Source organism: Oppia nitens, unplaced genomic scaffold (genome assembly GCF_028296485.1).
Source record: "Oppia nitens isolate AA-2021 unplaced genomic scaffold, nextdenovo-longstitch-racon4-pilon3 scaffold2_pilon_pilon_pilon, whole genome shotgun sequence".
NCBI classification, from domain to species: domain Eukaryota; kingdom Metazoa; phylum Arthropoda; class Arachnida; order Sarcoptiformes; family Oppiidae; genus Oppia; species Oppia nitens.
Genome location: NW_026533210.1, coordinates 3,771,595 through 3,791,619, shown reverse-complemented (window position 1 = coordinate 3,791,619; position 20,025 = coordinate 3,771,595). Strand labels below are relative to the sequence as shown.

The window sequence follows — 20,025 nt, the reverse complement described above, 5'->3', positions numbered from 1 at the left end:
ATTATTGAATATACCTTATAATAATGTTGAATTTGACCATGTTCAAATAGTGCATAGATTTTAGGACCAAGTTGATTTACAGATACCATCAAATCAATTATAGTATCGTTAAGTCTGTCATATTTATTGTCTGTAGTTTTTATTGGCTTTTTTCCATATAATTTAATGGCCACCTCTTGTATTACTTTTGATGTTATATTTGGTTTATTTATACCGCAATAATATAATTGATTCATAAGTCCACCGGTAATACGTCGGACAGTAATGGTGTCCACTGTTTGTTGAATCCATTCACCCGACAGATAGTCTTTACATAACTGTAAACATTGATCATTGATATCTACGGGTGTCTCTCCTTTATATAAATCCATTTTATCGAAATCTATTTCTTCAATAGAAGTGATATCTTCAACATTTTTTGACTCCTTTTTAGTTTCCATTATTGAATTTGCATTAATATCGACACTCATTGTAATATACAGTATTGGTATTTAATAAATATATTATAATAACTATTACTGGTATAATAACGATAGTTTTATAAACTTTATTAATGATTTATATAAATGTATATAATAAAATACAGTAATTATATATATATATAAAAAATCAAGGTTATATTTATGTGTATAATCATTTTTGATTAAATTTATATTAAAAATAATATATTAATATTATTAGTGTATTGTGGACAGCAAATTTAATGTACTAAGATTTTAATGCAAGTTTTCATAACAAAAATAAATTTCACAATATTTTTATTGATTAACTTATTATTGTTAATATTATATGAATTATTATTATTAATAATAATAGTATTAATATCATTTTATTTAATTAAAATATATTTTAAAAAATAATTACTATTGTCTATACTTTATATAGATTCCCACCCAAAATGTTTACCTTAAATTTAAAACAATATTAAATTATTAAATAATATTTAAATCTTGTAATCGTTTCTTGAGAATCAAATAATTTTTGTACATAAATTCAGGAAAGAGCTATAAATAAATTAATAAAAAAAATAATTATAGATTAAATTATAATAATAATAATAATAAGATTTTAAAAGTAGACAAACCATTGGTTTGTTTTTCATAAATGCATTGTTTTGTAAATCTGTTTTCACTGAAATAATTGCTCCAAAAAACAAACGAATTAAAGTAAAGACTTTGATTTCATAGATAATATAATCGACAGAATTGACAACATTTGCAGAAAATTCTTTGCCATGAATTCGCTGACATTCGTCGACATATATCTCAATCAATGGTCGCAACACTGAGTCGTCGTGAGGCAGACCATCAGCACTAAAATCCAACTGTTTTCGACCCCATTCGAGAATAATAGACTGAAAATCTATACCTCTGTAACCGTACGACGAAAACTCAAAATCGCAGACAACTATTGGTCCATCGGTTTTATCCATCGATTCAGTGATCAACAGATTACTCGACCGGAAGTCGTTATGAGTGAAAACAATAGGACTGTTAACTTTAGCTATAATTTGTTTAATCCATTCAAACTCAAACTTAAGATCTGCGGTCAACAGTGTCTCGCAGTTATACTTTTCAAATGTTTCCTTAATGTTGATATCGCTGTCAAAAAATACATATCTAAATGATTCTTCCGCTTCTTTCATAAACATATTGTGTGTGCGTTTGATGGGCACATCCATGGCATGGATTCGTGCAAATTTGCGAAACACTTCATCAACAAGTTTTAGATTACTTTGTTCTACAGGTTTAAACTGTCGGTGCTTTTAATTTTAAAAATATAATAACAAATTAAATATAACAACTAAAATACTTATTATAAATTATTTCCTCTAATTATTGACAATACCTTATAATAATGTTGAATTTGACCATGTTCAAATAGTGCATAGATTTTAGGACCAAGTTGATTTACAGATACCATCAAATCAATTATAGTATCGTTAAGTCTGTCATATTTATTGTCTGTAGTTTTTATTGGCTTTTCTCCATATAATTTAATGGCCACTTCTTGCGGTACTTTTGATGTTAAATTTGGTTCATTTATACCGCAATAATATAATTGATTCATAAGTCCACCCGTAATACGTCGGACAGTAATAGTGTCCACTGTTTGTTGAATCCATTCACCCGAAAGATAGTCTTTACATAACTGTAAACATTGATCATTGATATCTACGGGTGTCTCTCCTTTATATAAATCCATTTTATCGAAATCTAATTCTTCAATAGAAGTGATATCTTCAACATTTTTCGACTCTTTTTTAGTTTCCATTATTGAATTTGCATTAATATCGACACTCATTGTAATATACAGTATTGGTATTTAATAAATATATTATTATAGCAATTACTGGTATAATAACAATAGTTTAAAAACCTAATTTATAATTTTATTAATGATTTATATAAATATATATAATAAGACACAGTTATTTTATATATATATATATATATACAAAATCAAGGTTATATTTGTGTATATAATCTTTTTTGATTAAATTTATATTAATAATAATTTAGTAATATTAATAGTGTATTGCGAAACAGCAAACTTAATGTACTAAGTTTTGATAACAAAAATAAATTTCACAATATTTTTATATAAATTGAATTTGCTTTTTAATGAAATGATTATAATAACAATTTAAATACTACAGTATAATATAAATTAATTTATATTATAAAAAATATTTTGGAAACAAACATGAAGAATAATTTTTTATTTTAAATAATTGTATTAATTGTTAATCTTTTTAGCAAAATTAGCAAATCTATCCATAAAAATATAAACATTTATTTGGAATATACTGTATATAAATATATATTATTATATATATATAATTATTTATGACCTACAAATTTCAATTTAATGACTGGTTTATTAGCTTATTATTGTTAGTATTATATGAATTACTATCATTTTATTTAATTAAAAAGTATTTTTAAAATAATTACTATTGATTATACTTTACATAGATTCCCACCCAAAGTGTTTTCCTTCCCTACTCTCTCTCACATACTTTTCTAGTGAATGGAAAATAAATGTGATATTTGTTTAGAAAACAAAAGTTGATTTTTAAAGTTTTCTACTCATTTGGTGGAACATTATGTCTGGAAATACGGTAATTAAAAAAAATTTTAAACATTAATTAGAAATAACTTTATTATGTAAATACAAAACACTACAAAGTAAATTAAAAAATATTAAATTATTAAATAATATTTAAATCTTGTAGCCGTTTCTTAAGTATCAAATAATTTTTGTATGAAAACTCAGGAAAATGCTATAAATGAATAAAAAACAGATAAAACTTTAATATTCAAAATAATTCATAATTATATATATATATATATATATATATATTATAATACCATTGGTTTTGTGTTTTTCATTAATGTTTTGTTTAGTAATTCCGATTTCAATGATATTAATGTTCCAAAAAACATACGAATCAAAGTAAAGATTTTGATTTCATAGATAATATGATCGACAGTATTGACAGAATTTGCAGAAAACTCTTTGCCATGAATTTGCTGACATTCGTCAACATATATCTCAATCAATGGTCGCAATACTGAATCGTCGTGAGGCAGACCATCAGCGGTTAAGTCAAACTGTTTTCGACCCCATTCGAGAATAATAGATTGAAAATCCATACCTCTGTAACCGTACGACGAAAACTCAAAATCGCAGACAACTATTGGTCCATCGGTTTTATCCATCGATTCAGTGATCAACAAATTACTCGACCGGAAGTCGTTATGAGTGAATATTAAAGGACTGTTAACTTTAGATACAATTTGTTTGATCCACTCATACTCTGACTTAAGATCTGCGGTCAACAGTGTTTCGCAGTTATACTTTTCAAATCTTTCTTTAATGTTGATATCGTTGTCAATAAATAGATATTTATACGACACTTCCGCTTCTATCATAAACATATTGTGTGTCCGTTTGATGGGCACATCCATTGCATGGATTCGTGCAAATTTGCGAAACACTTCATCAACCAGTTTTAGATTACTTTGTTCTACAGGTTTAAACTGTCGGTGCTTTAAATTTTAAAAATATAATAAATAAAAATTAATTCATTATAAATTAACTTGATCAATTATTGAAAATAATGTACACTACCTTATAATAATGTTGAATTTGACCATGTTCAAATTGTGCATAGAGTTTAGGACCAAGTTGATTTATAGATACCATTAGATCAATAATAACATCATTAAGTCTGTCATATTTATTGTCTGTAGTTTTTATTGGTTTTTCTCCATATAATTTAATGGCCACCTCTTGTGGTACTTTTGATGTTATATTTGGTTTATTTATACCGCAATAATATAATTGATTCATAAGTCCACCCGTAATACGTCGGACAGTGATAGTGTCCACTGTTTGTTGAGTCCATTCACCCGAAAGATAGTCTTTACATAAGAGTAAACATTTATCGTTGATATCTTCAGGTGTCTCTCCCTTATAAAAATCTATTTTATCGAAATCTATTTCTTCAATAGATGTGATATCTTCAATATTTTTCGACTCTTTTTTGGTCTCCATTATTGAATTTGCATTAATATCGACACTCATTTTGAATATACAGTATTGGTATTTTGTTAATTTTATTATAATGACAATTATTTATTTAATAATTAAACAAATTTTCAAAAAACTTTCCAACTAAATAAATATTTTTGTGAGTAATTTATATATATATATACTAACATACAGGTATATATATACACACACAAAATCAAGGTTATATTTAATTATAAAATCTTTTTTGTGATCTATTATTATACTGTAGTATATACAGCTGAATATACAGTAGTATTACTGATAATTATTTGTTTATCTTAATACTATAGTGTATTGCGAACACCACGAACTAAATGTACTAAATATTTTGGTAAAAATTTAATAAAAATTTACAATACTTTTGTTTAAATTTAATTTATAATAATTTATAATAATTTTTATTCAAAATAAAAAACTAATAAAATTTTATATCACTTTGTAAATAAATTAAATTAATAAATACTAAATAATATTTAAATCTTGTAATCGTTTTTTGAGAATAAAATAATTTTTGTACGACAACTCTGGAAATTTCTATTAAAAAAATAATGTAAGAAATATAATATTAAAAATAATTTATAAATAGACAAACCATTGGCATGTTTTTCTTTAATGATTTGTTTTGTAAATCCATTTTAATAGTTATTAAGATTTCCAAAAACATACAAATCAATATAAAGATTTTGATTTCATAGATAATATGATCGACAGTATTGACAACATTTGCAGAAAACTCTTTGCCATGAATTTGCTGACATTCGTCAACATATATCTCAATCAATGGTCGCAATACTGAATCGTTGTGAGGCAGACCATCAGCGGTTAAGTCAAACTGTTTGCGACCCCATTCAAGAATAATGGGCTGAAAATCCATACCTCTGTAACCGTACGACGAAAACTCAAAATCGCAGACAACAATTGGTCCGTCAGTTTTATCTACCGTTTCTGTAATCAACAAATTTCTTGATCGGAAATCGTTATGAATGAATACTATAGGGCTGTTAGCTTTTACTACTGTTTGTTTAATCCATTCAAACTCTGACTTAAGATCTGCGGTCAACAGTGTCTCGCAGTTGTACTTTTCAAACACATCGTTAATGTTTACATTGCTTTCAAAATATATATATATATATAAGAATCTTCCGCTTCATTCATAAACCAATTATAGTTGTATTTGATGGGCACATCCATGGCATGGATTCGTGCAAATTTACGAAACAACTCATTAACCAGTTTTCCATTACTTTGTTCTTCTAATTTGAACTGTCGGTGCTATTAATTGAAATTTTAAAAAAATATATATTTAGTTATTACTGGTATTACAATTAGTATTATCTGATTATTTCTGTACATTAATTGCATGTTGTTTATTATTAATCATTAATTAAATAAAATTGATTGTAAATAAACTATTTGTTATATCATACATAAATTATCGTTAAAAAATTTAAATAATATATGAATTTTACTAAAATATTATAATTATAAATAATATTTATTTTAAATCTAAAATTAAACTGATTATCAACACTATGTAAAAGTTCAGTAATTATATATTTGTTATTTGTAAAGCCTTTTAATTTTTTGTAAATAACATAAATTCTTCTATTTTCAGCCTATTTTTATTGAAATTTAAAAAATAATAATAACTGTACCTTATAATAACGTTGTATTTGACCATGTTCAAATAGTGCGTATATTTTAGGACCAAGTTGATTTACAGATACTATCAAATCAATTATAGTATCGTTAAGTCTCTCATAATTATTATCATTTGTTTTCATTGGTTTCTCTCCATATAATTTAATGGCCACCTCTTGAGGTACTTTTGATGTTATATTTTGTTTATTAATACCGCAATAATATAATTGATTTATAAGACCACCCGTAATACGTCGGACAGTAATAGTGTCCACTGTTTGTTGAATCCATTCACCCGACAGATAATCCTTACATAACTGTAAACATTGATCCATAATATCCGTTGGTTTCTCTCCTTTATATAAATCAATGTTTTCTAAATCTAATTCTTCAAATGAAGTAATTTCTTCGATGTTTATTAACTTCTTTTTAGTTTCCATTACTATTGTATCGTTTATGAACATTAATATCGACTAATAACTTATAATTTATTAATAAACTATTAAAACTATTGTTTGTTTAATAATATTAGTTCAAGAAACTTCAAAACTAATGAAAAAATGGATTCATATTTTTTTATTAATCCTTTAAATACTTTACAAATTAGTAGTAATACACAAACACTTATTGCAAAAAATTGATATTATGTTATGCAATAGTCAGTGACTTTACATTATTTAGTATTAACAGATGCATAAATCATATATAACTCAAAAAGTTCACTTACATGATGTTTATTTAGTTGATTTAAATGTTAAATTTAGTAAAATTGAAATAATTTGTCAATAAAATGACAACATTTGTTAAATATATTAAATTGAAACATTTTTAATTTTTGTTACAAAATAAATTATTGTTAAAAATGTTTGCTTAGATTTATTGCATTATATTTAAAAAATTACTAAATATATAAATTAATTATTTTTGTATATATTTTATTTTTATGCTATTAAATATCAACATTAGTATTAATATTTAAATAAAATTTATTTATTTTTCACAATTTTGTCGTTTAGTTTCATATAGTTATTGTAATTAATTTTTAAAAAAATTATTTTAAGTTTAATTCATTTTAATAAAAAAAACTTTTTTGTTTGATAAAGTTTTTGAATATACTAGTAATTCCTCTTTTTTATTAGACATCTGGCATTAAATTTTATTATTTATTATTTAGTATGACATGCAATTTGATTACAACAAATCCAACTTACATTACCTTATTTAGACATTTTTATTTGATAAACTGTTTAATAATATTTATTAGTTGCTTATACTGCACTTATTATTGATTAATACTTTTTTTATAGATTTTCTATTATTCATACAAATAAATTGAAATTAATAATATGTGTAATACAGTACTTCTAACGCATAAAAGTTTCATAACAATCTCTAGCTTAGGGTGTATAAAAAGTTTAAATAATACTTTACAATTTGTCCATGTTCAAATATAGCATACACTTTATGACCAAGTTAACTTTCAGATACAATCAAATTAAAATTTCAAATGATAGTTAAATATAAACATTTGTCATATGATTTGATAAATTTAATGAAAAATTTAAAAAAATTAATTTTGCACTAAAAAAATAATCTTACCGGTAATTCAAAATAATTATATTTTTTAATTGTAAATTGTAATAACCATGAAAAATAAGAAACTTAAGTCTAAGTATATGATAAATAAATGCAATGCATAATATTATTAATCTTAATTTTCAATAAATTTTCTCTTATAAAAATTGTAAAACAACTTTTTTTGTAATACAATTTCAAAAATATTAACTTAATAACATAAATACTAAATTACAAAATCTTAAGTAATTAAATAACATTTAAATCTTGTAATCGTTTCTTGAGAATTATATAATTTTTGTACAAATATTCAGGAAAATGCTAAAAATAAATTAACAAAAAAAAAATAATTTTTAGATAAAATTATGATATTATAAAAAAAAATTCAAAATAGACAAACCATTGGTTTGTATTTTGTATTTGAATTGTCTTCTAAATCCTTTTTCAATGCAATTATTGTTCCAAAAAAATAACGAATTAAAGTAAAGATTTTGATTTCATATATAATATGATCGACAGTATTGACAGAATTTGCAGAAAACTCTTTGCCATGAATTTGCTGACATTCGTCGACATAAATCTCAATCAATGGTCGCAATATTGAGTCGTCGTGAGGCAGACCATCGGTACTAAAATCAAACTGTTTGCGACTCCACTCCATAATAATAGATTGAAAATCCATACCTCTGTAACCGTACGACGAAAACTCAAAATCGCAGACAACTATTGGTCCATCGGTTTTATCCATCGATTCAGTGATCAACAAATTACTCGACCGGAAGTCGTTATGAGTGAATATTAAAGGACTGTTAACTTTAGATACAATTTGTTTGATCCACTCATACTCTGACTTAAGATCTGCGGTCAACAGTGTTTCGCAGTTATACTTTTCAAATCTTTCTTTAATGTTGATATCGTTGTCATTAAATAGATATTTATACGACACTTCCGCTTCTTTCATAAACATATTGTGTGTCCGTTTGATGGGCACATCCATGGCATGAATTCGTGAAAATTTGCGAAACACTTCATTAACCAGTTTTTTATTACTTTGTTCTACAGGTTTGAACTGTCGGTGCTATTAATTATAAAAATAGTATAACAAATTAAATATAGCAACTAGAATACTTTATTATAAATTATTTCCTCTAATTATTAAATATACCTTATAATAATGTTGAATTTGACCATGTTCAAATAGTGCATAAACTTTAGGACCAAGTTGATTTACAGATACCATCAAATCAATTATAGTATCGTTAAGTCTGTCATATTTATTGTCTGTAGTTTTTATTGGCTTTTCTCCATATAATTTAATGGCCACTTCTTGTGGTACTTTTGATGTTAAATTGGGTTCATTTATACCGCAATAATATAATTGATTCATAAGTCCACCCGTAACACGTCTAACAGTAATGGTGTCCACTGTTTGTTGAATCCATTCACCCGACAAATAGTCTTTACATAACTGTAAACATTGATCATTGATATCTACGGGTGTCTCTCCTTTATATAAATCCATTTTATCGAAATCTATTTCTTCAATTGAAGTGAAATCTTCAATATTTTTTAACACTTTTTTGGTCTCCATTATTAAATTAGCAGTAATATCGATATAATAGTTTAATTAAATTAATATTTATTGATCTAATAATAATAGTTTATAAAAAAATAAGTTTAAAACTAGATTAAACTATATTTATATTAGTATTAATGATTTTTATATATTTACACAAAAAAATCAAGGTTACATTTAATATACAGGTTTTTAAAAATTAAATATTAAACTATTTATTATTTGTTTATACAGTATTATATTGCGTAAACGATAAACTAGATATACTTAGATTTTAAAACAATTTTTTATAACAAATTCAAAAACTTAACTTTATTTGTAAAATTTATTAAATAATAATAATAATAATAATAATATTACAATTCTGTATGTTTACATTGATTTATATTAACACACAGATTATTACATACTTGTAAATATGAATTTATTAAATCTTAATATTAAAAATGTATTCAAAATATTAAAGCTATTAATATAAAAATATAATATTTTAAAACTACTAAATTAAATAATCTTCATCTCTTCATAGCGTTTCTTAAGAGTCAAATAGTTTTTGAATGACATTTCCGGATATGACTATAAAAAGATATATTAATAAAACAACAAATAAATAAATGTTTAATAAAATTCTAATAATAGTATAAAGTAGTTATAATAAATATATTAAATTTAATAACTAAATACTAGAAAACAAAACAAACTAACAAACGGTATATTATTGAAAAATGATTTGTTTGTTAAATCCAGTTTCAACATAACAATTGTATCGATCAAACACCAAATCAAATGAAATAATTTTATTTCATTGATAATGTGATCAACAGAATTGCGTTTATCGGCTGAATATTGTTTGCCATAAATTATTTGGCATTCATTTAGATATATTTCAATCAATGGTCGGACCAATGAATCGTTGTGTGGTATGCCGTCGACACTGAAATCAAATGGTTTGCGACTCCACTCTAACATTAGTGCTATAAAATCAAGACCACGGAAACCGTACGAAGAGTACTCAAAATCAATGACAACAATCTGACCGTTAATATTGTCCACCCGATCGGTGACCAATATATTACATGCATGGAAATCATTGTGAATAAAAACAACAGGACTGTCGGCTTTTGCTATCAATTGCTTAATCAATTGTATTTCACTTTTCATATTAGCCGATAATAATGATTCGCATTTATATTTTCTAAACATTTCGTTGATATCGATATTACTATCAAATACCGCACTATAGGAATCATCTAAGTCTTTGAGAGCCCAGTTATAGGTTCGTTTGATGGGCACATCCATGGCATGAATTCGGGCCAATTTGCGGAACAATTCATCAACCAGTTTGGGATCGTTTTGCTCTTCAATTAGAAACTGCTTGTGCTTTGAAATACAAACCGAAAAAATATTATAATAATTTTAATTTCATACTTAAGATATTACTGTATTAGTTTAAATAAATACTTACTTTATAATACTTTAAAATTTGACCATGTTCAAATATAGCATACACTTTAGGACCAAGCTGATTTTCAGATACCATTAAATCAATAATGACATCATTAAGTCTTTCATAGTTATCGCTACCGGTTTTCACATATTTTTCTCCATAAAGTTTAACCGCCACTTCTTGTGGTACATTTGATGTCTGATTTGATTCATTAATACCGCAATAATATATTTGATTAGTGAGTCCACCCGTAATAGGTGTGACAGTAATGGTGTCCACTGTTTGTTGAATCCATTCACCCGACAGATAATCTTTACATAACTGTAAACATTGATCATTAATATTAGTGGGTATTTCACCTCTAAATAAATCAAACTCTAATTTCTCAATCGCCGATATATTTTCAACATTTTTTGATTCATTTATTTTTTCAATTTTATTATTGATTTCCATTATTACAATTAGTTTTATAGTTTCAATACAGAAATATAAAAATATTTAATAAAACATTTTGATATTAAATATAATCAATTTCTATTTTTTCAATGTAAACATAAAACTATTTTTTATACAAGTTTTATACAAGTCAAGGTTATATTATAATCAATTTATAATATTTATTACATTAAAAGATATGGAATTTATTTATATCACCAATTTATAATAGTTAAAATAAATAGTAATAAATTAATTTATTAAATTTAAATATTATTTAATTTAATTTGATTATTAATAAAATAAATTACAATAGAATATCAAATTCTAATGTATTTAAAAACGGTAGACTACAATTTAATAAATTTTTGTCTACTGTTTTTATTAAAACTTATAATGTTAATTTTTTATAGTAGCTGATTTAATGCAAAATTACTCATATTAAAGTGTTTTATTTGTGTGATTAAATAGTAAAAAAAAGTTATTTATAATATTTTATAATATTTATTATTAAATGATAAAAAATTTATTTTGGTTTAAATTTTTATTTAGTTTATTTTGCATTTTTTATTACTAAAATGCAATAGTATTAGAATTATAATATTTTAATAAACAATAAATGGATAGTACAATAATTATATTTATTTAAAAAACAATTAGTTTGTATATTATTTCAATAGTTAATTAAATTAATTTCTTATCAATAAAACCCTGTTTAAGAGTTAAATAATTTTTTAAAAATGTTTCACCAGAAATCTGCATAAATAAATAAAAAAATTAGATATACATTTAATGTACAGTATTTAATACTTTAATTCATCATATTTATACAAATATATATAAATAGACTAAAGTACTTACAAATGGCATATTTTTCAAATACGATTTGTTTTCTAAATCCAATTTTATAAAATAAAATGAGAAAAATAAAAGACAAACCAAACGAAATAAATTGATTTCATTGATGATGTGATCCACAGAATTGATTTCATTTGCTGTAAATTGTTTGCCAAAAATGTTTTCGCATTCATTAACATAGATCTCAATCAATGGTTGTATAACTGATACATCAAGAGGTAAACCCCTGGAAGTAGAATCTGACGCTTTTTGACCCCATTCTCGTGTTAGTAATATAAAGTCGTAACCCCTATAACCATACGATCCGTATTCAAAATCACAGACAACTATTGGACCGTCAGTTTGATCGGCCGATTCAGTAACTAATAAATTACTTGATCTATAGTCACAATGGCTGAACACAATAGGACTGTTGGCTTTTACTATAAGATTTCTAATAAACTCAATTTCGCTTTTAATATCAGTATTTAATAGTGTTTGACAATTGTTTGTTTCAAGTATTTCTTTGATATCAACATTGTCTTCAAATATAAATTTATATAATTCATTAATTCTATCCAAACGATTATTTGTACGTTTGATGGGCACATCCATGGCGTGAATTCGGGCCAATTTGCGGAACACTTCATCAACCAGTTTAGGATTACTTTGTTCAGCAATTCTGAACTGTCTATGCTTTAGTTGGATTAATATAACAAACAATATAAAGTTATATAAATTGAAATTTATATTTATAGTTAGTTTGTATAAAAACCTTATAATATTTTTGTAATTCTCCATGTTCAAATATAGCATAAATTTTGGGACCAATTTCATTTTCAGATACCATCAAATCAATAATAACATCGTTAAGTCTTTCATAGTTTTCGTTACTATTTTTTAAATATTTTTCTCCATAAAGTTTAACCGCCACTTCTTGTGGTACTTTTGATGTCATATTTGGTTCATTAATACCACAATAATATATTTGATTAGTGAGTCCACCGGTAATACGTCGGACAGTAATGGTGTCCACTGTTTGTTGAATCCATTCACCCGACAGATAATCCTTACATAACTGTAAACATTGATCATTGATATCGATTGGTGTCTCTCCTCTAACTAATTCTATGTTATCTGAATTCAAATCATCAATTGAAGTAATTTCCTCAATATTTTTCAGTACTTTAGTACTGCCAACAACTGAATTAATTTTAATATTTTAACTCATAATTAGGAATTTTACAATAAATTTTAAGATATATATGATATATATATATTATGTTTTGTAAAGTTTTATAAATATTAATGAGTTTTTAATTCTTATGTATTTATATTAAGAATATATAAGTATTTATATATTTGAAGGCCACTGTGTTTTTAAACTTAGTATTTATACAGTATTTAATAATAATTTTTTATGTTTTTAGTACAGTTTTATATTAAATATTAAAATCAATCTAAGATAAATTGTTGATTAAAAATAGAGTAGATACCTTGCTCAATTTTCATTTATTTTTTGTTAATGTGTGTACTGTAAATAACGTAAAGTTATGATATATTCAATAATCTAAGTTATTATGAGGAATAAAAATTTACTATTATTTAATTTAAAATAGAGATTGGAATCAAAACGTTTTCGGTTTGGTTTCTAAATTTTATTTTCGATTTAAATACACAATTTTCTTTTTAGTCATGATTTATATTTTAATAACAGTTATTAAAATGTTTGTTGTGTTATTTATATTATTATTATATGCATTATACTTATCATAATACCTTTTATACTACTATTAATTACTACTATTACTAAATTAATTACACTTTTTGGATTATTCTGTATTACTTGTGAATATATTGTATACAAAATAGTATTGTGAATTTTGTAACATCACTACAAGTATTTTGAGGTTTGGTTTACTTTTTAACGGTTCGGTTACTAAAATAGTTTTTGGTTTTGACATTTAGTGAAATTTTGATTTTTTAAAAATGTATTTTATATACTGATTAAGTAAATGTAATAAAAAATTGTAATATCAATACTTAAGTTATAAGTACTTTATGTCTGTACTAAAGATAAACTTACAGTTAAACGACATTAAAACGAATATAAAATATTTCTATAAATTAATTGATATAAATAATGTTATTTTTTAGATAAGTTTATAGTTAAACAATTTATTAAAATTTCTATGATAATTAACTATGTTTTTTTTGTAACTACTCAAAATTATTATATTTTTAATTATTAAAGTTTAAATTAATTAAATTATTATTAAAATTAATTACCGTAATATAATAAATAGGTGATTTTTTAAAAAACAAATAATTTTAATCAAACAAAAAAAAATTAAATATCAAATATAGAGTATTAATCAATCAAAACGATAATTTGTTTTTTATATAATCAGATTATGTACTTTAGGTATTTAAAAATATTATATATTAAATATACAAAAAAAATATATTAATATGAAAATAATTACAAAAAACAAACAAATAATAATAATTATTATAATAATAGGAAATCATTTAAATAATAATAATTAACAAGTTTTAATAAGTAATTAATTTTTTATAGATTATATTGTAGTTATTATTCAAGTATGTTAACAGGAGATTATAGTCTATGACTAATAAAATTTGGATTAAATGATTAGGATTTTAGAGATTAAGTTATTTATATCATATTATTGTTGTACTGATGTTTGGCTGCAAACTTTTCCCGGGCCCGACGATTATTTATCCATGCCCTATAAAAACCATCCTGGTCATAGACCATATTGTGATACACACTTATAGACAGCCCTTCCATTCGATTCAATTGATGCATCTTTTTGATAAACTCGGGTCCATGAGCATCTAGATAATAGAGGAAAGGCATTTAATAAGGAAACGGTAGATGTGGAGATGTGGATCGGTATATGTATGTACTATATATATACTTACCGCTAATGTTTAGTGCAAACAGATAGGCGTGAATCATTTCGTGTAGGAGTGTCTCCCGTATCTGCTTTTCGCCGGCAAATCTCAACAGTGGTCGCGAAAGCTTTATCTGAATCGGTCGACATTTATGTCTGTGAGATAGAGACAGAGACATAGAGCACAGGGATGTAAACAGGTATATATATATATATATATATATATATATATATAATTATTGTATTGTAAATTATAATTATACAGTTTATTTTTTTGTTGTTTAACTTATATTATATTATTCTACAGGTATGCATGTAGTTGTAGTGAACTGTTAGTTACTTTATATAATCAAATATATATATCACATATATTCAGATATAAGTATATCTACATCTATAGATATGTATGAATAGTTGAATAATATGATAGATACTGTCAATTACTTAATTAATAAATTATTTACCGATTTTCGGGATAAGTAATACCGGCCGCTATATACATATTGTTGATCCAAAACAATTCAACTTCGTGTTCAAACAGTACGCCATCGAAATATTTTTCATCGTATCGGCGAAACATAGCCTGTATGTCGGGAACGGGATCTGCGGCCGCCGCCAATTGTTGGCCATCAATATTGTCCAACTCATCCTCGTCATCATCACTGTAGTAGTAGTAGTCGTCATCGTAATTGGCCGTATCCTCGATGGTAACCACTTTGATTGGTTTATCTCCCGGAGCCAAGTCAGCTGTCTGTCGCAATTGTTTAGTTTTGGTAGTCTTTTTCAAAATTTGTAATAATAATAATAATTTTTTTTTGTAACTAATTTTTTCAATAATTTTGTTTTTTTAAATACCTTATCCGTTGGTGTTTTGCTAGCATTTGTACTCAATTTCTTTTTAGCTAAAAATAATATTTTAGTAATATTTTAATATATATAATACAAATACTAAACTTTTTTCGGTAACAAATTTGCCGCTAATTTTAATCATCTGAACTAACAATGTTTCCTCCAATAGATTGTTCCGTTTGTCGTCTTTGTTGGCCAACAATCTGTCGGACAAACGTATCTCCAATGTCTGCTCTTTACTAATAATTAAATAAAAATAAATATAAAATCATGTCATCAATGATGGTATTACAATTTCAGTGTACAATACAACCCACCCTTCAATTCCCCCCACCGTTACCTTTTCGGGTCTTTCGGCGGCATTTTAACAATACGTGTCATATTTTTGGTCATACGGGTCGACCAGCGGACAGTCGTATTATTTTTGGCAAATTTATTGTCAAAGAAATTCTTGTCGTAATAGTTAAACAAATCGTATAACTCTTTGGCCGCTTCTTCGGATACAGTCTTTACTGGACTTTTGTTGTTGACTCCAGTTTTGCTACCAGTTTTCTGTGTTGTCGTTGGCGTCTTTCCATTGACTGCTCCGGTATTATTCCTCCGTATTGGCCTCTGTTTGCTATTGTTATCGGTATTGTTGTTGTCTGTCTCATCATCGGTGTTGTCCACGTCGTCCTCATTATAGTTATTATTATTAGTAAAAAACTTATCCGATTCGTCAATTTCTTTGATTATTTTATTAATATTTTTGAGATCAAAATAATCGGGATTTTTCTTAGAGGCCATAGTTTCTACTCTAATCTATATTATACTATCTCTATCTCTCTATCAGTTAGACTAACTATAAATATAATTAATTTTTTTATTGTTGATTAATCTATTAATAAGTATCAAATAAAATCAATTTCTAATATTCTAATATAATAACCAAAATTAATTAACACATACACTAACTAACTAATGAACAATAGTTTATAATAAATTTAATCACGTTTTAAGTTATAATGGGTGAATAACATTGAGAATCTCAATATATAATTATTAATTTATTTTATTATATGAGTTGATAATAACATGACTATGTTATTCATGTATCAATGTTTGTGTGTGTGTAGGGTTGCTAAACGTGTCCACTAATTGACATTTGTGTCGACATACAGTCATATCTCACAATCAATGTTAGTATGAAAGTCGTCAAGTGTTTAGTATTTTTCGTAAATATAAATAAATCAAATCAAATGTTTAAGTCATCAATTTTATCAAATGTGTTGTGAGTCCGTTTAGTGGACATATACATCAAAATTTTTATACAAAAAATTTGCATTATCTTGTGATGAACCACAATTATTATACTTATATATACTTATATACATTTAATTAATTAATTTAAAAACATACTTACCAATTGATGTTTACATACATTCACATACACACACATACAAACATATACAAACACATGCATTCAGGGAAGCCGCCATTACAGGGGCGTTGACTCAATACGCTATAGCAGTGGAGAGTCAACAGTGCTTAACATTATATGTTGGGGTACACTGTACTATTAATGTGTACACTACTATATAGTGGTACAGTGCTCCCATTTATATAAGTATACAATACTTACCATATATAACTGATTGAAATTCTCTATTTGTTGTAAATCTAATTTAGTCAATAATTTAGTAATTTTTAATATTTTTGTAGACTTTTTGTTATCTTCGTGTTCTAGACTTCACACTTAACACAACTATGTAACACACAACACATAACTAATTATACTTTATTAATTATAACCAAATATTACATTTTACATTATAACTCCCATAGACCTGTCAATCATAGCATTCCTATGCTCTGGTTGCGTCACTGTATCTATAGTTGCGTAACTATAGAATATTCTGGAAGCATAGCCTTGACAGTACATTTATTGATTAGTAGAATCACTATATAATAATGCTTAGCATCCATTATTTTATCAGTTACTCGCTTGCTATCAAAGAGCACGCATCTCTTGCTTTTCATTATATAGTTATCCTATATTCTATATATTATATTGTAATGGAACACTATGTACTCCCTATCTATTTCAATGTGTTTTAACTTTAAATAAAATTTAGTTATATTTCAATGTTATTATATACACTTGTGACGGCACCTAATGAACATTCGCATTAATTAATATTATTTATTAATAATTTTCATCTCATTCATTAACAACTACACTCTACATTGGCTTTTCATCACAGCTTCGCTTCAATGACGGGAAAGTCAACCCCACACCCGTCACAATCTTATAGATAATTGAATGTCTAATCCTAAAATTACGGTATAATTTAAATTTAGTACATAAAACAAATTATAGAACTTTTATATAAATGACAATTTCATAACAAAATTAAAAAGTTATAAATATTTAACATAAAATTACTTTACGGTAAATGTAATTGTAATATATTGTGGTATATAAAATAAGCTAATACTTGTTTAGCTTTAAAATTTGATAATTTATTTTTTTAAATATTAATTAATTAAAGATAACAAATTTAAATTATTAAAAAATTAAGAATAAACATTTTTTTTATATAAAACTAACATTTTTATTGTAAATATAATATTATACTAAATTCAATTCCTGATAACGTTGTTTGAGAACCAAATAATTTTTAAGAAATGTTTCCGCGAATAGCTATATAAATGAAAAATATAAAAAGTTAAATATAAAAAAATATTAATTATATGTCATGATAAATTTATATAATAAATATACATAAATACAGTACAATACTTACAAATGGATTAGTTTTTATATCTGATTTGTCTTCTAAATCCATTTTTATAAAAAATATTGTTAAAAACAAAAGTGAAAACAAATGTAATAAATTGATTTCATTGATGATGTGATCCACAGAATTGATTTCATTTGCTGTAAATTGTTTGCCAAAGATTTTTTCGCATTCATTAACATAGATCTCAACCAATGGACGTAAAACTGAGTCTTCAAGAGGTAAGCCATCAACAGAGTAATCAAACGGTTTTCGACCCCATTCTTGTATCAGTGATTTAAAGTCAAAACCTCTGAAACCGTACGATCCGTACTCAAAATCGCAGACAACTATTGGACCGTCAGTTTTATCGGCCGATTCAGTAACTAATAAATTACTTGATCTATAGTCACAGTGATTGAACACAATAGGACTGTCGGCTTTTACTATTACATCCTTAATAAAATCAATTTCGCTTTTAATGTCAGCATTTAATAGTGTTTGACAATTGTTTGCTTCAAATATTGCTTTGATATCAAAATTGCCTTCAAATGCAAATCTATACCATTCATCAATTCTATCCAAACGAGTATTTGTACGTTTAATGGGCACATCCATGGCGTGAATTCGGGCCAATTTGCGGAACACTTCATCAACCAGTTTAGGATTACTTTGTTCAGCAATTTTGAACTGTCTATGCTTTAGTTGAATTAGCGATTTAAAAAATATTTAAATATATATATATTGTATTAATTTATATTTATTTGTAAATAAACTTACTTTATAATATTTTATAATTTGTCCATGTTCAAATATAGCATAGACTTTAGGACCAAGCTGATTTTCAGATACCATCAAATCAATGATAACATCGGAAAGTCTTTCATAGTTATCGCTGCTATTTTTGATATGTTTTTTCCCGTAAAATCTAATGACCACCTCTTGTGGTACTTTTGATGTCGGATTTGGTTCATTAATACCGCAATAATATAACTGATTAGTTAGTCCACCCGTAATACGTTTGATAGTAATAGTGTCCACTGTTTGTTGAATCCATTCACCCGACAGATAATCTTTACATAACTGTAAGCATTGATCATTGATATCAGTTGGTGTGTCTCCTCTATATAAATCCATATTATTTAACCCAAAATCTTCAATTTTAGTTATATTTTGAGTATTTTTAAACTCTTTTTGTGTCTCTTTTATAGCATTATTTGTATTATCCTTATTATCCTTATTAGCCATTATTAGAATTGTTATTATTTAAAATTATAACAAATTTTATAAAAATTTTATGAAGTTTGTAGTCTTTATGATTATTAAAGTTATAAAATTTAATACTTAATATTTATAACAATCAGAATTAAAACATAACTAGACTTATGATATGTTTATCAAAAA

General features: G+C 25.2%; 8 protein-coding genes across 8 annotated transcripts; all 8 read right to left on the bottom strand.

Moving 5' to 3' along the window:
* Positions 1-932: 932 nt before the first annotated feature.
* Positions 933-2,304, bottom strand: LOC128955677 (choline/ethanolamine kinase-like). Its single transcript, XM_054301349.1, has 3 exons — positions 1,849-2,304; positions 1,085-1,762; positions 933-1,004 (listed from the first exon to the last, which is right to left on the bottom strand). The coding sequence occupies exons 1-3, from the start codon at positions 2,302-2,304 to the stop codon at positions 933-935; spliced, it is 1,206 nt and encodes a 401-aa protein (XP_054157324.1).
* Positions 2,305-3,365: 1,061 nt separating this feature from the next.
* On the bottom strand, positions 3,366-4,593 carry LOC128955676 (choline kinase alpha-like). The gene is made up of 2 exons (XM_054301348.1): positions 4,138-4,593; positions 3,366-4,055 (listed from the first exon to the last, which is right to left on the bottom strand). The coding sequence occupies exons 1-2, from the start codon at positions 4,591-4,593 to the stop codon at positions 3,366-3,368; spliced, it is 1,146 nt and encodes a 381-aa protein (XP_054157323.1).
* A 272-nt stretch (positions 4,594-4,865) lies between these two features.
* Positions 4,866-6,662, bottom strand: LOC128955675 (choline/ethanolamine kinase-like). Its single transcript, XM_054301347.1, has 4 exons — positions 6,237-6,662; positions 5,692-5,853; positions 5,248-5,647; positions 4,866-4,900 (listed from the first exon to the last, which is right to left on the bottom strand). The coding sequence occupies exons 1-4, from the start codon at positions 6,660-6,662 to the stop codon at positions 4,866-4,868; spliced, it is 1,023 nt and encodes a 340-aa protein (XP_054157322.1).
* A 1,520-nt stretch (positions 6,663-8,182) lies between these two features.
* LOC128955674 (choline/ethanolamine kinase-like) lies at positions 8,183-9,388 on the bottom strand. The gene is made up of 2 exons (XM_054301346.1): positions 8,963-9,388; positions 8,183-8,875 (listed from the first exon to the last, which is right to left on the bottom strand). The coding sequence occupies exons 1-2, from the start codon at positions 9,386-9,388 to the stop codon at positions 8,183-8,185; spliced, it is 1,119 nt and encodes a 372-aa protein (XP_054157321.1).
* A 489-nt stretch (positions 9,389-9,877) lies between these two features.
* LOC128955673 (choline kinase alpha-like) lies at positions 9,878-11,258 on the bottom strand. The gene is made up of 3 exons (XM_054301345.1): positions 10,839-11,258; positions 10,079-10,753; positions 9,878-9,949 (listed from the first exon to the last, which is right to left on the bottom strand). Exons 1-3 carry the CDS (start codon positions 10,911-10,913, stop codon positions 9,878-9,880), a joined length of 822 nt encoding a protein of 273 aa, XP_054157320.1. The 5' UTR covers positions 10,914-11,258.
* Positions 11,259-12,000: 742 nt separating this feature from the next.
* Positions 12,001-14,191, bottom strand: LOC128955672 (choline/ethanolamine kinase-like). Its single transcript, XM_054301343.1, has 4 exons — positions 14,179-14,191; positions 12,868-13,295; positions 12,200-12,788; positions 12,001-12,011 (listed from the first exon to the last, which is right to left on the bottom strand). The coding sequence occupies exons 1-4, from the start codon at positions 14,189-14,191 to the stop codon at positions 12,001-12,003; spliced, it is 1,041 nt and encodes a 346-aa protein (XP_054157318.1).
* Positions 14,192-14,685: 494 nt separating this feature from the next.
* LOC128955156 (putative uncharacterized protein DDB_G0291812) lies at positions 14,686-16,868 on the bottom strand. The gene is made up of 6 exons (XM_054300800.1): positions 16,203-16,868; positions 15,968-16,101; positions 15,869-15,915; positions 15,478-15,791; positions 15,042-15,169; positions 14,686-14,954 (listed from the first exon to the last, which is right to left on the bottom strand). Exons 1-6 carry the CDS (start codon positions 16,646-16,648, stop codon positions 14,773-14,775), a joined length of 1,251 nt encoding a protein of 416 aa, XP_054156775.1. The 5' UTR covers positions 16,649-16,868; the 3' UTR covers positions 14,686-14,772.
* Positions 16,869-18,473: 1,605 nt separating this feature from the next.
* On the bottom strand, positions 18,474-19,917 carry LOC128955671 (choline kinase A2-like). Its single transcript, XM_054301342.1, has 3 exons — positions 19,402-19,917; positions 18,649-19,320; positions 18,474-18,545 (listed from the first exon to the last, which is right to left on the bottom strand). Exons 1-3 carry the CDS (start codon positions 19,867-19,869, stop codon positions 18,474-18,476), a joined length of 1,212 nt encoding a protein of 403 aa, XP_054157317.1. The 5' UTR covers positions 19,870-19,917.
* Between the last annotated feature and the right edge of the window lie 108 nt (positions 19,918-20,025).

Coding starts and splice junctions, on each gene's coding strand:
- LOC128955677 (XM_054301349.1), bottom strand. CDS start 2,304: ATGAGTGTCGATATTAATGCAAATTCAATAATGGAAACTAAAAAAGAG. Junction 1,763..1,848: donor AAATTCAACATTATTATAAG/GTATTGTCAATA, acceptor TAAAATTAAAAG/CACCGACAGTTTAAACCTGT. Junction 1,005..1,084: donor TTATGAAAAACAAACCAATG/GTTTGTCTACTT, acceptor ATTTATTTATAG/CTCTTTCCTGAATTTATGTA.
- LOC128955676 (XM_054301348.1), bottom strand. CDS start 4,593: ATGAGTGTCGATATTAATGCAAATTCAATAATGGAGACCAAAAAAGAG. Junction 4,056..4,137: donor AAATTCAACATTATTATAAG/GTAGTGTACATT, acceptor TAAAATTTAAAG/CACCGACAGTTTAAACCTGT.
- LOC128955675 (XM_054301347.1), bottom strand. CDS start 6,662: ATGGAAACTAAAAAGAAGTTAATAAACATCGAAGAAATTACTTCATTT. Junction 5,854..6,236: donor AAATACAACGTTATTATAAG/GTACAGTTATTA, acceptor TTCAATTAATAG/CACCGACAGTTCAAATTAGA. Junction 4,901..5,247: donor CAAAATCTTTATATTGATTT/GTATGTTTTTGG, acceptor CAAAATATTTAG/TACATTTAGTTCGTGGTGTT.
- LOC128955674 (XM_054301346.1), bottom strand. CDS start 9,388: ATGGAGACCAAAAAAGTGTTAAAAAATATTGAAGATTTCACTTCAATT. Junction 8,876..8,962: donor AAATTCAACATTATTATAAG/GTATATTTAATA, acceptor TATAATTAATAG/CACCGACAGTTCAAACCTGT.
- LOC128955673 (XM_054301345.1), bottom strand. CDS start 10,913: ATGGTATCTGAAAATCAGCTTGGTCCTAAAGTGTATGCTATATTTGAA. Junction 10,754..10,838: donor AAATTTTAAAGTATTATAAA/GTAAGTATTTAT, acceptor TGTATTTCAAAG/CACAAGCAGTTTCTAATTGA. Junction 9,950..10,078: donor TTTTCAATAATATACCGTTT/GTTAGTTTGTTT, acceptor ATCTTTTTATAG/TCATATCCGGAAATGTCATT.
- LOC128955672 (XM_054301343.1), bottom strand. Junction 12,789..12,867: donor AATTACAAAAATATTATAAG/GTTTTTATACAA, acceptor ATCCAACTAAAG/CATAGACAGTTCAGAATTGC.
- LOC128955156 (XM_054300800.1), bottom strand. CDS start 16,648: ATGGCCTCTAAGAAAAATCCCGATTATTTTGATCTCAAAAATATTAAT. Junction 15,792..15,868: donor GCAAAACACCAACGGATAAG/GTATTTAAAAAA, acceptor ATTTTGAAAAAG/ACTACCAAAACTAAACAATT. Junction 14,955..15,041: donor GTTTGCACTAAACATTAGCG/GTAAGTATATAT, acceptor TCTATTATCTAG/ATGCTCATGGACCCGAGTTT.
- LOC128955671 (XM_054301342.1), bottom strand. CDS start 19,869: ATGGCTAATAAGGATAATAAGGATAATACAAATAATGCTATAAAAGAG. Junction 19,321..19,401: donor AAATTATAAAATATTATAAA/GTAAGTTTATTT, acceptor ATTCAACTAAAG/CATAGACAGTTCAAAATTGC. Junction 18,546..18,648: donor ATATAAAAACTAATCCATTT/GTAAGTATTGTA, acceptor TCATTTATATAG/CTATTCGCGGAAACATTTCT.